This window comes from Corythoichthys intestinalis, chromosome 22 (genome assembly GCF_030265065.1).
Source record: "Corythoichthys intestinalis isolate RoL2023-P3 chromosome 22, ASM3026506v1, whole genome shotgun sequence".
NCBI classification, from domain to species: Eukaryota; Metazoa; Chordata; class Actinopteri; order Syngnathiformes; family Syngnathidae; genus Corythoichthys; species Corythoichthys intestinalis.
The window spans coordinates 30,296,799-30,311,847 of NC_080416.1; the positions used below are offsets into that span (position 1 = coordinate 30,296,799).

The window sequence follows — 15,049 nt, forward strand, 5'->3', positions numbered from 1 at the left end:
CCCGTTTGAGTCCTTGTTTGTGCGTGATGTGAGGCTGCATGTGCACGCCAGTGATTAGAGCAAGAGAGAGAGAGTTTACTGCTACACTCAGGTTGGGTTGCTGAATCAATAATATTACCAAGTGTCGAGAGTTAGATTGTCTTTTGTGTTGTTAGATCCAGTGTATATCCGTCAGAGGTGAGTAAATGAAGCCAATTGTATTGTTTGTGTTCTTTGTTGATAAGATGTTTCTAGTTAGCGATTATGCAAATCAGTGTCTTAAGTGTACTTTTGTGTTGTGCTTTGGGGGAAGCATATGAGCACTTGAGTTCTTGTTAGATAGTAAATTTGTCTCTTTTTTTTTTTCTTTTTTTTTTTGATAAAGAAACCACACACATAACCCCATCCATATAACGGTCTCCTTTTAACACAAACTCCCATTCAAGCTAAAATTGTCATACATACCTTATTCGATTTTTTTGTTTAGTTTGTTTAAGGAAAATAAATGAGTCATTGACACAATTTATATCAGCGATTTGCCCACAAAAAAAAAAAGTCAATCAGCAGCACTTTTGTTTATTTGAATGAACAGGACTTTTGTCTTCTTTGTCTACTGAGAAATTGTTTTCATGTGTTATACTCCAAACATTTATTTAAAAAGTTTTATGCCCTTTAAACAGTACTGTACCGTAATGAAATATTATTTTTGAAGGAAATAGTCATCTATTTTGTCTTCATTGTTACTGACAACATGCCTAAAACAACTTCAAGTTAAATTGTGAAGGTAACTGAAAAAAAAGTGACATTTTTCCGAATAATCGTTTAATTAATCCCCTGATTAATCGATTACAAAAATAATCGTTAGTTGCAGCCCTAATAGATAGACAGAAAGATAGATAGAGTTAAATTTACAGTAGTAAACTTCAAAACATAATAATAATAACAGTTGAAGTAAATAAGATTGGAAAAATAAATACAATACAATACAAAATATAGGATGTCACATTTGATTATTTAACTATGCATTTATTCATTTAATGTTAGCCGTCCTGGTCCTCCATAAAAAGATTCACAAATATTTTTTTTATTTGAGAAAATATCTTTTGGTGTTTTCATTTTACTGAGAAGTAAATAATCATTGAATTGTTAAAACAACTAATTAATCTGTATTTTTATTTCCAAATAAAATCTTATGTGGTAGTTTTAAAAAGCTGATATAAATAAATTAATAGATATTTTATTATTTCATTGTTATTTTATTTTCATGACTTGACTGCGCTGACTTTGTGTGTCTAGTCTCTCCTTAAAGCCAGCCAAGTACTGTCCATGTAGCTCAGGTATTGCTTTGCATGCATGACAACGTGCATGTGCATGATCATTCATATTTTCTGCACGTTGACTGATCATATGTGCTGTTCTATATGCGTATGTACTGACGTTAGATGCATCTGCATGCCAGGCATGTGGAACGGGACCACCAAGGTGGCGGTGAAGACCCTGAAGCCCGGCACCATGTCCCCCGAGGCCTTCCTGGAGGAGGCTCAGATCATGAAAAGGCTGCGCCATGACAAGTTGGTGCAGCTGTACGCCGTGGTGTCGGAGGAGCCCATCTACATAATCACCGAGTTCATGAGTCAAGGTGCGCGTTTATACAAGGGTTCTCCACCGCGAGAGCCAGTTTGATACGCCACGATACAAAACTTCGATGTTACGCAATACAAAGAATTTCACCCAATATTAATTTTCCTTCTTTAAGAAAAGTTTTTTTCCAAACAGATAATTTTTTCTTTTTTAAAATAAAAAAAAGAAATTGGAAATATTTACTATTTTTAACTTTTTTTTATTGGCAAAATAAAAGCAGCTTTAATGAGTTTTTAAAAGTTGAATATTTACTTTTTTTATTAATGTAACTGAATAAATGTTTAAAAAAAAAAAAAAAATATATATATATATATATATATATATATATATATATATTTATATACTATATACCGTGGGGAGAACAAGTATTTGATACACTGCCATTGTCAGTGTATCAAATACTTGTTCTCCCCACTGTAGATATACAGTGGGGCAAATAAGTATTTAGTCAATCACCAATTGTGCAAGTTCTCCTCCTTGAAAAGATCAGAGAGGCGTGTAATCGTCAACATGGGTAAACCTCAACCATGAGTGACAGAATGTGGAAAAAAACCCAGAAAATCACATTGTTTGATTTTTAAGGAATTTATTACCAAATTAGAGTGGAAAAGAAGTATTTGGTCACCTACAACAAGCAAGATTTCTGACTGTCAAAGAGGTCTAACTTCTGCTAGCGAGGTCTAACAAGGCTCCACTCGTTACCTGTATTAATGGCACCTGTTTTAACTCATTATCGGTATAAAAGACACCTGTCCACAACCTCAGTCAGTCACACTCCAAACTCCACTATGGCCAAGACCAAAGAGCTGTCGAAGGACACCAGAGACAAAATTGTAGACCTGCACCAGGTTGGGAAGACCGAATCTGCAATAGGTAAAACGCTTTATGTAAAAAAATCAACTGTGGGAGCAATTATTACAAAATGGAAGACATACAAGACCACTGATAATCTCCCTTGACCTGGGACTTCATGCAAGATCTCACCCCGTGGCGTCAAAATGATAACAAGAACGGTGAGCAAAAATCCCAGAACCACACGGGGGGACCTAGTGAATGACCTAAAGAGAGCTGGGACCACAGTAACAAAGGCTACTATCAGTAACGCAATCCGCCGCCAGGGACTCAAATCCTGCACTGCCAGACGTGTCCCCCTGCTGAAGAAAGTAAACGTCCAGGCCCGTCTGCGGTTCGCTAGAGAGCATTTGGATGATACAGAAGAGGACTGGGAGAATGTGTTATGGTCAGATGAAACCAAAATAGAACCTTTTAGTAGAAACACAGGTTCTCGTGTTTGGAGGAGAAAGAATACTGAATTGCATCCGAAGAACACCATACCCACTGTGAAGCATGGGGGTGGAAACATCGTGCTTTGAGGCTGTTTTTCTGCAAAGGGACCAGGACGACTGATCTGTGTAAAGGAAAGAATGAATGGGGCCAAATATCGAGAGATTTTGAGTGAAAATCTCCTTCCATCAGCAAGGGCATTGAAGATGAGACATGGCTGTGTCTTTCAGCATGACAATGATCCCAAACACACAGCCAGGGCTCCAAAGGAGTGGCTTCATAAGAAGCATTTCAAGGTCCTGGAGTGCCTAGCCAGTCTCCAGATCTCAACCCCATAGAAAATCTGTAGAGGGAGTTGAAAGTCCGTGCTGCCCAACGACAGCTCCAAAATATCACTGCTCTAGAGGAGATCTGCTTGGAGGAATGGGCCAAAATACCAGCAACAGTGTGTGAAAAGCTTGTGAAGAAAACAGAAAACAGAAAACGTTTAGCCTCCATTATTGCCAACAAAGGGTACGTAACAAAGTATTGAGATGGAGTTTTGGTATTGACCAAATACTTATTTTCCACCATAATTTGCAAATAAATTCTTTAAAAATCAAAAATTGTGAGTTTCTGTTTTTTTTTTTTTTTTTTTACACATTCTGTCTCTCATGGTTGAGGTTTACCCATGTTGACAATTACAGGCCTCTCTAACATTTTCAAGTGGGAGAACTTGCACAATTAGTGGTTGACTTAATACTTATTTGCCCCACTGTTTATATATATGAATTAATTTCCTATCTTGAGGTACAACGGTATACGTATATACCGTTGTACCTCAAGATATGAAATTAATGCGGAGTTGCTTTTATAGCTTGAGTTTTTTGTATAAGGAATCGCGTTTTACATGCAAATCACATAATTCGTTCCAAGCTCTACTAAAACACCCCATTAAATTTGCTGTCATGTCCTCTGATTAACTGTCTTTATTTGTAATGCAACATAGTGTAACTAGTTTGTTAGGTTACAGCTCATCCTACAGACGTTATCACATGACTACTTGACTACCTTTGCTTGCTATTTCATTTCGCTGTTTGTGCCTTGAAAAAGTTATATTCTTTTGTATCATTTACCGGTACATGAACATTGTGTTGCAAATTGTGGAGGGTATATTTTGGTTGTTCACATTAATAGTCAAACGTAATTACCCGGGCTGTCAAACGATTAAAATTTTTAATCGAGTTAATTACAGCTTAAAAATTAATTAATCGTAATTAATCGCAATTCAAACCATCAAATATTCATTCATTCAAATATGCCATATTTTTCTGTAAATTATTGTTGGAATGGAAATATAAGACACAAGACGGATATATACATTCAACATATGGTCCATAAGTACTGTATTTGTTTATTATAACAATAAATCAACAAGTTGGCATTAACATTATTAACATTCTGTCAAAGCGATCTATGGATAGAAAGATTTGCAGCTCTTAAAAGATAAATGTTAGTACAAGTTATAGAAATTTTATATTAAAATCGTTTTGATCAAATTTGTAAAATTTTCAATCAGAAAATAAAGCAGTACCCCGCCATTGTCGTTGTTAATAATTACACAATGCTCATGGGTCGCACCCAAGCACCAGCAGAGGGCGACAAAACTCCAAAAAACACAAGTAACAAGTAAAGATTACACTGTACTGTCATTTTAGTCTGTTTGAGCGGGGCATGTGCGTTAATTGCGTCAAATATTTTAAAGGGATTAATTAAAAAAATTAATTACCACCCGTTAATGCGATAATTTTGACAGCCCTAGTAATTACATTATGGTTATGACGTACCCTATTTACATGATTTCGACTATACGACCAGGAGTGGGAACCTCAGGGCACCTCACGATGCGATACGATTCACGATACAAGGCTCATGATAACGATTATCTCACGATATCACGATACAGCGATTATTGATATATTGGTCAGAAATTTGATAGATGATATTCTACGATATAACTGTTGAAACGAAGAAAAAAAAAGATATTTCAAAATAGAAAAAATACTGTTTAAGTCATTTATTAAACAGTGACACCTTTTCTGTGCAACATTGGTGTAAAATATGAATCTACTGCAAATTGTGTACCTGCACATATAGAGGAAACAAACCACAACCACTGATATCTCTTGGAGAGATCATGATGAATGGCACCCTTAATTTCTTTAAAGTTTTAAATCTTTAGGAAAAAAAAAAAACAGTGGTGTAGGTGTCAGTCAGCAGTTGAGCTTGGAGTGGGGCAATGATAAATTTGGTGGGTCCTTTCTTCGTATCTGACCTTCGATGCCAAAAGCATTGGTTTGAGCAGTTCCACCATCTGCTTCAGTATTTGAGATGTTGGACTCACAATTTTCCTCACCTTAAAAACAACAAACTAAAACAAAAAATATTAGTTACTTAATAGCTTTTGAGTTGAAATCCTGATTTTTTTTTTGGTGTTGGAAGTATTGAGTGAATTAAGGAAATATGAATTGAATGTATAGAAATTAAAAATGCAATAATTACCTATTTTTAATATGTAGGCTACATTAATTATCATGCACATCACCTTACATATCTCGGAAGCTATTCAAACCATTTGTATAGCTTTTTGCATCAAAATGGCAGTAATAACAGTTTGTGTTGTAAACTAGATGGAAAGTGGTTCTCAAATAATATCACATAAATCAGTAAATTCATGTAGGCTTCTTCGATATTCATTTTCATCGAGTTTAGGGTCCTGGTTTATTTTAAAACACTCAACACTAAATGTCATCAAAATAATACATGTAAATTAAAAAATCAATTACATTGCAAAACTTTCTTTACCTCAAGTGATGAAAGCGAAGGAGTGAAGAAATCCGTGTCCACTTTGTCACCAGATGCCAGTGAACCTTATTTTTCTTAGACAATTCTTGCATACAGCAAAGTCCGTGTTCACCTTACTTCCTTTCTTGTTGGTGTAAAATATAATGTGTGTCCACATGTGTGATTTGTAGCAATATTTTTGTCACTTTTTCCTCCACCGTTCCCACAAAGCTTTTTTCTTTTTTTAACCCACTTGGAGCTTCCTCTCCTCTTCTGTAGGAGACTTGTGCGCACTTTACCTTCACCACCACTCTTGAGCGACCCTAGTGGACCGCCAAGGAACTGCTCAACAAACATTGAGCAGTTTACAGCGTCCAATGGCACAATATGTCAAATAAAAGTATCGATACTTGGCGGGTTGCAAAATATCGCGATATATCGCTGTATCGAGATATTGTCACACTCACTCTTATTTACGACGCAAGAGTCTCAACCACTATTTTGTCTCCTGTCGTCTTTTTTTTGTTTTGTCTTATTAGTCGTGGAGCAGTGTCTCGTCCACCATTTTGTCGCCATGTTTTACTTTATTTTATGAATATGATGTATAGTACACGTTTTTTGGATAATAATTTTGAGATTTAGGATATATTTAGGGGTAGTTAAAGGGTTAGTTTTGACTTACATGGAAATTTGGGTAACGTCGGTAGCGTAAGAACGGAACTTGTTTGTAACCCAAGGACTACCTGTATGTATTACAGTGTGTATAATCTTTCTTAGGATTATCATTTTTCACAATATGAAGCAAAAAAGCTTCGAAAAACCTTTCGTAAAATGAATTTTTCTTGTAGCGAAGCTTTCGTATCCTGAGGTACCACTGTATATAATCTTTTAACCCTTTCAGGGACAGCATTCACTGCATTGGACAGGTATTCAAAAGTTTATACTTAAATTTTGAGGCAAAAAAATTTCAGTATTTCTGATCCTACTGTCCTAAATCAAGATTCAACCATTCCTGTCTGTCTGGCTCCTTACAGGAAGTTTACTGGATTTCTTAAAAGATGGCGAGGGGCAAAACCTTAAGCTACCCCAGCTTGTCGACATGGCGGCGCAGGTCATTGACAATGAAATAAAAAACGAACATGTATGTTTGACTTTATAATAAGAGTGCGGGATTTCAGATCGCGGCCGGTATGGCTTACATCGAGAGGATGAACTACATCCACAGGGACCTGCGTGCTGCCAACATCCTCGTCGGAGACAACCTGGTGTGCAAGATTGCAGACTTTGGTCTGGCCAGGCTCATCGAGGATAACGAGTACACTGCTAGACAAGGTAAGTCTAATGAGAACGTGAACAAGTGTGTGTATTGGAGAGAACAAGAAATAACTGGGTGTGTTTTATTGAATGTGTGCATGAGATCGCACATGCGTGATTGAAAGAGAGTGTGAGACAATGTGGCAGGGAAATAACAGCAGGTCAGATCCACAAAGCGATAGGGCAAAAGAATACTGGAATATTGTTTTGAACGTTGATATTCCCGTGTGTGTTTGAAACCTCCGTGAAGTTGGCCACCCATACGACGCAAATTTATACAGACAAGTTTCCTAGGCGAAAATTGGACGGCACAAGCTTTGACCTTTTCTACTCCGGACTTCCGGTTAAGACAGAATGAAGTGTGGTTGAAGTAGACAAAGTTTTAAACTGCCGAATCAAACCAGAGGAACCCACGTAATCTCCCAAAATGGATTCAGCACGACGTAGATGAGACGCCGGGACTTTCTGTGCTGTGCTTGGTTGTGTGAACTCCTGGAAGCGCCTAATAGATGCTTGGAAGTGGAATATTTTGAACTGCGTCCAGCTTCAAAGCGCCAGTGTGGCTCTACCTTGCCATGCGCCTTAAATCAAGCAGACAAGAAGTTATCGATGTGCTTTAAAGCTAAACGATTCACCTAAAAGATTGCATGTTTGTTCTTATCACTTCGTTGATCATTCGTGGCCAAAATTCTCACAATCTGATCAGCCTGTGTTAACATGGGGTGTCGACTAATGCGCTGGACACTTGAGTGACCAAAATTACAAACAATGTTATAGTTGCCGAATGCAGAAGGGCTGACACAGATTTTATTGTTACAAGGAAATACTATAACGGAATTTTCATCTAGTTAGGTTATAGTTATGGTACTGTATTTATCGCACATGTACATACAGTGTGAAAAGTATCTGAACCTTTTGGAATTTCAAACATTTTTGTATAAAAGCACCATCAAATGTGATCTGATCTTTGTCAAAATCACACAGATGGAAAAAAGAGTGTCCGTTTAAACTAAAACCACCCAAACATTTATAGGATTTCATATTTTAATGAGGATACCATGCAAACAATGACAGAAGGGGGAAAATAGGAAGTGAACCATCACATTTAATGTTCTGTGCCCTTTGGTAGCAATAACTTCAACCAGACGCTTCCTGTAGCTGCAGATCAGTCTGGCACATCAGATCTAATCTTGACTAATTCTTCTCTACAAAGCTGATGTAGGTCAGTCAGATTCCTGGGATGTTTGGCATGAATCACTGTCTTTAGGTCATGCCACAGCATCTCCATGGGGTTCAAGTCTGGACTTGGCTACTCCACAACGTGTATTTTTCCTTCTGAAACCATTCTGGAGTTGATTTAGTTCTGTGTTTGAATCATTGTCATGTTGCAGCATCCATCCCCTTTTTAGCTTCAACTGTCTGACAGACGGTCTCAAGTTTTCCTGCAAAGCATCCTGATAAAGTTTTGAAATCATTCTTCCATTAATGATTGCAAGTTGTCCAGGCCCCGAGGTAGCAAAACAGCCCCAAGTCATGATGCTATCTCCTCCATGCTTCACGGTGGGGATGGTGTTGGTGTACTGTTCCATTTTTCCTCCACACATGACGTTGTGCATTACTCCCAAACAATTCAGTTTTGGTTCCGTCAGTCCACAAAATATTTTGCCAAAACTTCTGTGGAGTTTTCAAGTGCCTTTTTCCGAACATTACACGAGCAACAATGTTTTTTTAGGCAGCAGTGGCTTCCTCAGTCGAGTCCATGAACATCATTCTTAGCCACAGTTTTACATATAGTTGATGTGTGCACAGAGATATTAGACTGTGTCAGTGATTTCTGCCTTTAAGTCTTTAGCAGACACTCTAGGGTTCTTTTTTTTTTTACCTCTCTGAGTATTCTGCTCTGAACTAAGCCTGAACGATATATCGTTTAAACATCACCATCGCGATGTGCGCATGCGCGATAGTCCCATTGCAAGGACGTGCGATAGATTTTTTTTTTTCCCAATTCACCAGCCTTTGTTCTGCTCCATTCGCTGCACAGCCTCCCCCACCCCCTCTCCCAGCTCTCAGTCACTGCGGCACTTGCTTATTAAAGTTAACGATGGCTTTGATCTGGCCAAAGAAGCCGGGCAGCAATCTGTCAATCATCTTTCAACTTGTTAAACAGTTTCTGCAAGGAAGCGTGTGCTGGAATGAATGTGTGTGTCCGTGGGGATGTTCGAGACATATAAAATAAACGCCAGAAGTGATTATGAGGAGTTTGTAATTTTTACATGTCACTCCAAGAGTCACAGCCATGCAGATAGCTGATAGATAGATAGCTGCAAATAGCAGGGTGCTCGAATACTTATTTTGTTCACTGCATTTAACGTAAATCGTATTGTATCGTGAGCTACCCAGAGGTAGCACTAGTTCTAATCCTGGAAAACCCAAACAAGGGACTCATCCCGTTCATCTACTGGAGAGTAATTTAGTATCTGTGTACAATATGGACATTCCTATCAGGCATCAGTTGTAGCTCCAGAACCACTTACCGATCAACAGAATTATATATGCGCACTGACTGTATACTCTATGTATACAGTATATAGTGTATATTTAGTAGATAATTATGAAAGCATGCTGCCTTGTTGCCATGGCTGCAGGAGCCAAGTTCCCCATCAAATGGACGGCTCCGGAAGCGGCGCTGTACGGACGCTTCACCATCAAATCAGACGTGTGGAGCTTCGGCATTCTTCTCACTGAGCTTATCACCAAGGGACGCGTGCCCTACCCAGGTAAAAAGTTTCAAGTACACAGCCAGAAGACACTTTATTCAGTACTGTGTATCTATCCAGGGTTAGGTGGTAGAAAAAGATTCACACTTTCTTTTCAGAAGTGTCACTTCAAAACTATCTGAAATGAAAGATTTAGAAACGTACTTTTTAGCTGGATTAAGGGAGCAATACCTTACAGTTGCAACGTGATTGAATATAAAATGTTACGATTAGTGCTGCAACGATTAATCGATTAACTCAGGTAATTCGATTCGATAGAGGGATCACACTCCTTAGCCTCCCCGGTAAAGTCTATTCAGGGGTGCTGGAGAGGAGGGTCCGTCGGGAAGTCGAATCTCCGATTCAGGAGGAGCAGTGTGGTTTTCGTCCCGGCCGTGGAACAGTGGACCAGTGGACCAGCTCTACACCCTCGGCAGGGTCCTCGAGGGTGCATGGGAGTTCGCCCAACCAGTCTACATGTGTTTTGTGGATTTGGAGAAGGCGTTCGACCGTGTGCCTAGGGGAGTCCTGTGGAGGATGCTCCGGGAGTACGGGGTACCGAGCCCCTTGGTAAGGGCTGTTCGGTCCCTGTACGACCGGTGTCAGAGTCTGGTCCGCATTGCCGGCAGTAAGTCGAATTCGTTCCCAGTGAGGATTGGACTCCGCCAAGGCTGCCCTTTGACACCGATTCTGTTCATAATTTTTATGGACAGAATTTCTAGGCGCAGCCGAAGCGTTGAGGGTGTCCGGTTTGGTGGCCTCAACATTGGATCTCTGCTTTTTGCAGACGATGTGGTGCTGTTGGCTTCATCAAGCCGTGACCTCCAACTCTCACTGGGGCGGTTTGCAGCTGAGTGTGAAGCGGTTGGGATGAAGATCAGCACCTCCAAATCCGAGACCATGGTCCTCAGCCGGAAAAGGGTGGCATGCCCTCTCCGGGTCGGGGATGAGATCCTGCCCCAAGTGGAGGAGTTCAAGTATCTTGGGGTCTTGTTCACGAGTGAGGGTAGGAGGGAGCGGGAGATTGATAGGCGGATCGGTGCAGCGATGCGGACTCTGCACCGGTCCATTGTGGTGAAGAAGGAGCTGAGCCAAAAGGCGAAGCTCTCGATTTACCGGTCGATCTACGTTCCTACCCTCACCTATGGTCACGAGCTGTGGGTCGTGACCGAAAGAACAAGATCACGGATACAAGCGGCCGAAATGAGTTTCCTCCGCAGGGTGTCCGGGCTCTCCCTTAGAGATCGGGTGAGAAGCTCGGTCATCCGGGAGGGGCTTGGTGTCGAGCCGCTACTCCTCCGCGTTGAGAGGAGCCAGTTGAGGTGGCTCGGGCATCTGGTTCGGATGCCTCCTGGACGCCTCCCTGGAGAGGTGTTCCGGGCATGTCCCACCGGCGGGAGGCCCCGGGGTCGACCCAGGACATGCTGGAAATTTTTTTTGAGACTATGTCGCTCGGCTGGCCTGGGAACGCCTTGGAATCCCGCCGGAGGAGCTGGCTGAAGTGGCTGGGGAGAGGGAAGTCTGGGCTTCCCTGCTGAAGCTGCTGCCCCCGCGACCCGACCCCGGAATAAGCGGAAGATAATGGATGGATGGATGGAATTCGATTAGGAAAAAGCTTCATATCAAATTTTGCTGCTTCGAGGATTCGTTTAATTAGAATGCATGGTAATGATTTGTACTGCCCTCGAGTGGCAACAGTGAATATGACGTAACTCATCTAACATGGCTGAATCCAGTAAATAAATAAATAAAATTCCTGAGTTTTAAAAAATTACGCAGAATTGCACTTTCATATAAAAATAAATTAAAATACCTGAGCTTAGCCTCAATTAACGAATGAGGATCTAAGTACAACAAAAGTACAATTGGCTAACTTGAACAGCAAAAGTCCATTAGCTTAAATGCCATAAAATGGTAACTTTTTTGCAATGCTCTTAACAAACTGTTCAAACGCTTATTCACACACACACACACACACACACACACACACACACACACACACACACACACACACACACACACACACACACACACACACACACACACACACACAAAAACGGTTAAATATACCCATAAACTAAATTACGAATGCATTAAAAAAAAATTAGCTCAAACAAAAACTTACCTTATGTTGATCTTAACAAGGAGCAGCTGGATCCAGTCATGTTAAGTGAGCTATGTCATATTTACTGTTGCCAATAGAGGGTAGTATATCCACCCAAATCAATAAAACTAAATGCAAACACTTTCAAAACAAATCATTATAACGGCCAGTGGCGGACTCAGCAATTTTGGGGCCTAAGGCGAACATATCCAGGGGCCGTCTTAATGGGTCAGGGGTTAAAAAGTTGTGGAAGAAATATGTTCCGGTACACTAGGGCTGTCCTAAACAACAACTTTTCTCCTGATTAGTCAGCCGACTAGTTTTACGTTTAGTGAACTAATCTAATGATTTTCTTTGTTTTTATTTTTATTTTTTTACTAATTTAGCAATGAAATTTTAGTTGACGCTTTACAAAACCATTTTGTAACACTTAAATTCTTTATTAAAGTACAAATTATCATGTAAATAGCAATAATTAATCACAAATAAACAATGAGGTTAAATGCTGATAGCATTTACTAGTGCAAAAGAATCGAAAGTAAACAGATTCAGAACACTGACTTTGCCTTTCCAGCATTATTCAAAACAATTCTTAAAAAAAAAATTCTAGCACTGTTAGTATAGTATACTCTTATATATAATAGTAGTATAATAATTATACATTGCCAATCATATTTGTCATAAAGGGTGTCATTTGAAAGCTATTCTTAGTGTAGAATCTGTATTCTGTAGTATTTACTCAACATATTATAATATTAATTCTGAAGTATGTGGGATTAACTCCAGAAATCGTTATTTATATGACGATCATGACGTGCTTTTATTTTGAATTGTTCACCGGAGGTACGTTCGCTAAACCGCTAACCGAAAGCTTTTCACTCCGTAAAAAAACATTTTCGTCATTACTTGAGGTGTCACTAATAGATTTAATTTTTTTTTCGTTAGCAAATGCTGTTTACCAGCTGTTCAATGTTATTTTATGACTGATTGGAACTGTACTGCATTGTTTCGCCACAGGGTGTGCTGTCGTGTATTTTATGTTCGGTGTGAAGAAGAAGAAGAAAGTCAAAAGAGGCATTAGCGGCCTGTTCTCAACTTCTCCCTCACTGCACTTTGGCTCTCATGGATAGCACGTTCGCTCATGTGTTCAAAATAAACGATAGCCGACGTGCAAAGTAGCAAGTGAGCTGTAAAAATAGCGAGCTTAGTGGCGTGAAAACCGCGGGAGAGCTAAGTGAGGCTAACAAACAGCTAAGCCGAGCTAAGCGATGCTAAACGGCGCTAAATGAAGCTACGCGACTGATACTCAGTCCGTCATAGTGGAACAGTCCATTGTAGTGCGTGGGGGGAGGGGGGGGGAATAATATAAATGCAGCATTCAAATGGCTTTCTTTTTTGTTTTGTTATTTGTTTGTTTGGAATGCTGACATAATTATACATGACGAATAGTTGGGGGTGCAGCTGGCTCCGGTGGCCCAAGCCCTTGCTCGTTGGGGCAAGGGCAGCTGGTTTGGGGCCCCCTAATGGTTGGGGGCCTAAGGCAATCGCCTACTTCGCCTGAATAGCAGATCCGCCTATGATAACGGCACTCTAATTAAACGAATACTCAAAGCAACAAATTTGATTCGAAGCTTTTTTGATTAGTTAATGGATTAATCGTTGCAGCACTAAAATAGATGAATGAATAGACAAATAAATGAAAATATAAAAGTATGTTTTGTCATTGGCTTGTACTTTTGGTCATTGAAAATCACAAATGGAAAAAAACAATGGCAATTTTTTTCTTTGCCTTCGCCTTTTCTATTTTGTTTGTCATTGTCCTTGCCTTTGTTTTTACCGAAAGGAATGGTCCGTACATCAAATAAACAAACTGTGTCCTTTTCGATCAGGTGAAAAATGCAATATTTTATCATTTACAATTGGTCTTAGCTTTGTTGAACTTTTGTATGTGATCTGATTAGGTGGTGTTCCTGTCACAACGCAATTTGCTTCAGTTCCTTTCCTTCTGTTCCTCCTCAAATCTCTTGAAGGCATGAACAACCGCGAGGTGCTGGAGCAGGTAGAACGAGGCTATCGGATGGCCTGTGCCCCGGGCTGCCCCGCCTCGCTCCACGAGCTCATGCTGCAGTGCTGGCGGCGCGAGGCCGACGAGCGGCACACCTTCGAGTACCTGCAGTCCTTCCTGGAGGATTATTTCACCGCCACCGAGCCGCAGTACCAGCCCGGCGAGAACCTGTGACCGCGCACGCAAACAAAAACACACACATACGAAGAGCAAAAAAAAACATAACACGATGTGGCCTTTTCCCTGCAACCTTTCGGGACGGGCGAGGAGCTCGCTTGGACCTCGGCTGATCGGGCCCTGCAGTGATGTTGCTTTACTCGGTAACCATGACAACAAGGAAGAAGATGTAGATGGTCGGGGAGGAGGGATGCGACTTGGCACATGATCCTCGCATCTTTCTCAGCCGCCATATACTGTTTGTTCCATTCATTCTCGCATTTTTTGGCACCTGATGGTCATGTTGTGTCTGAGCAAACATTAGGAAGCCTTTGGGGTTGGTGTGTGTGTATGTGTGTAGAATCTAGATAATCTATCTATACTAAAGATGGATTAAAACAGGGGTTCTCAAATTTGGGTCTTTAGACAATAGTTAACTGCAATGAATTGTCACGGTGATGAAACAAAAAAGCAACAACTCCTCCCGACTCTGATATGATTGTGATGTATCATTACATAAATCTAACATCGTTGCATGAATGAAGTATTTTTTCCCCTTGTAGATGTTTGAGAACCCCTGGATCAGAATTTACATATTCAAGAGGATGTACTTGTACGGTTACATTTACTTGAACAGATCAGTCAGTTCCAGTATTAAAGTTATCCCAATTCCATGTAAAAATGAGCAAATAGTGTCCGTAAGTCAAGAGAGAGAGTGATGGTGATTGAATAACTTGGTTTGTATGAGTCGTCTCTTTTAGTTGTTTTAATTTAACACATCACAAAGAATATATATCAAAGTCAGCATTTATTCATTCATTGGGAGGGCAGGGTGAAAGCAAAAAAAAGGGAAATGTCATATTTCAGAACTTTTTTACTGTACCCTTCTTTATGGACTTTAACCCTGTCATCATGTAATAAAGATAA

The 15,049-nt window shown here is 40.1% G+C and overlaps 1 protein-coding gene across 5 annotated transcripts in view; it reads left to right on the top strand.

The window, feature by feature from the left end:
* Positions 1-14,634, top strand: part of yrk (Yes-related kinase) — a 76,656-nt gene extending 62,022 nt beyond the window's left edge. For all 5 annotated transcript variants that reach the window (XM_057827264.1, XM_057827265.1, XM_057827267.1 and 2 more), the window contains 5 exons: positions 1,439-1,618; positions 6,762-6,838; positions 6,906-7,059; positions 9,687-9,818; positions 13,932-14,634. In XM_057827264.1, coding sequence (XP_057683247.1) covers positions 1,439-1,618; positions 6,762-6,838; positions 6,906-7,059; positions 9,687-9,818; positions 13,932-14,140 — 752 coding nt within the window. In that variant the 3' untranslated portion in view covers positions 14,141-14,634. The remainder of the gene's footprint in view (positions 1-1,438; positions 1,619-6,761; positions 6,839-6,905; positions 7,060-9,686; positions 9,819-13,931) is intronic.
* The last annotated feature ends 415 nt before the right edge of the window (positions 14,635-15,049 follow it).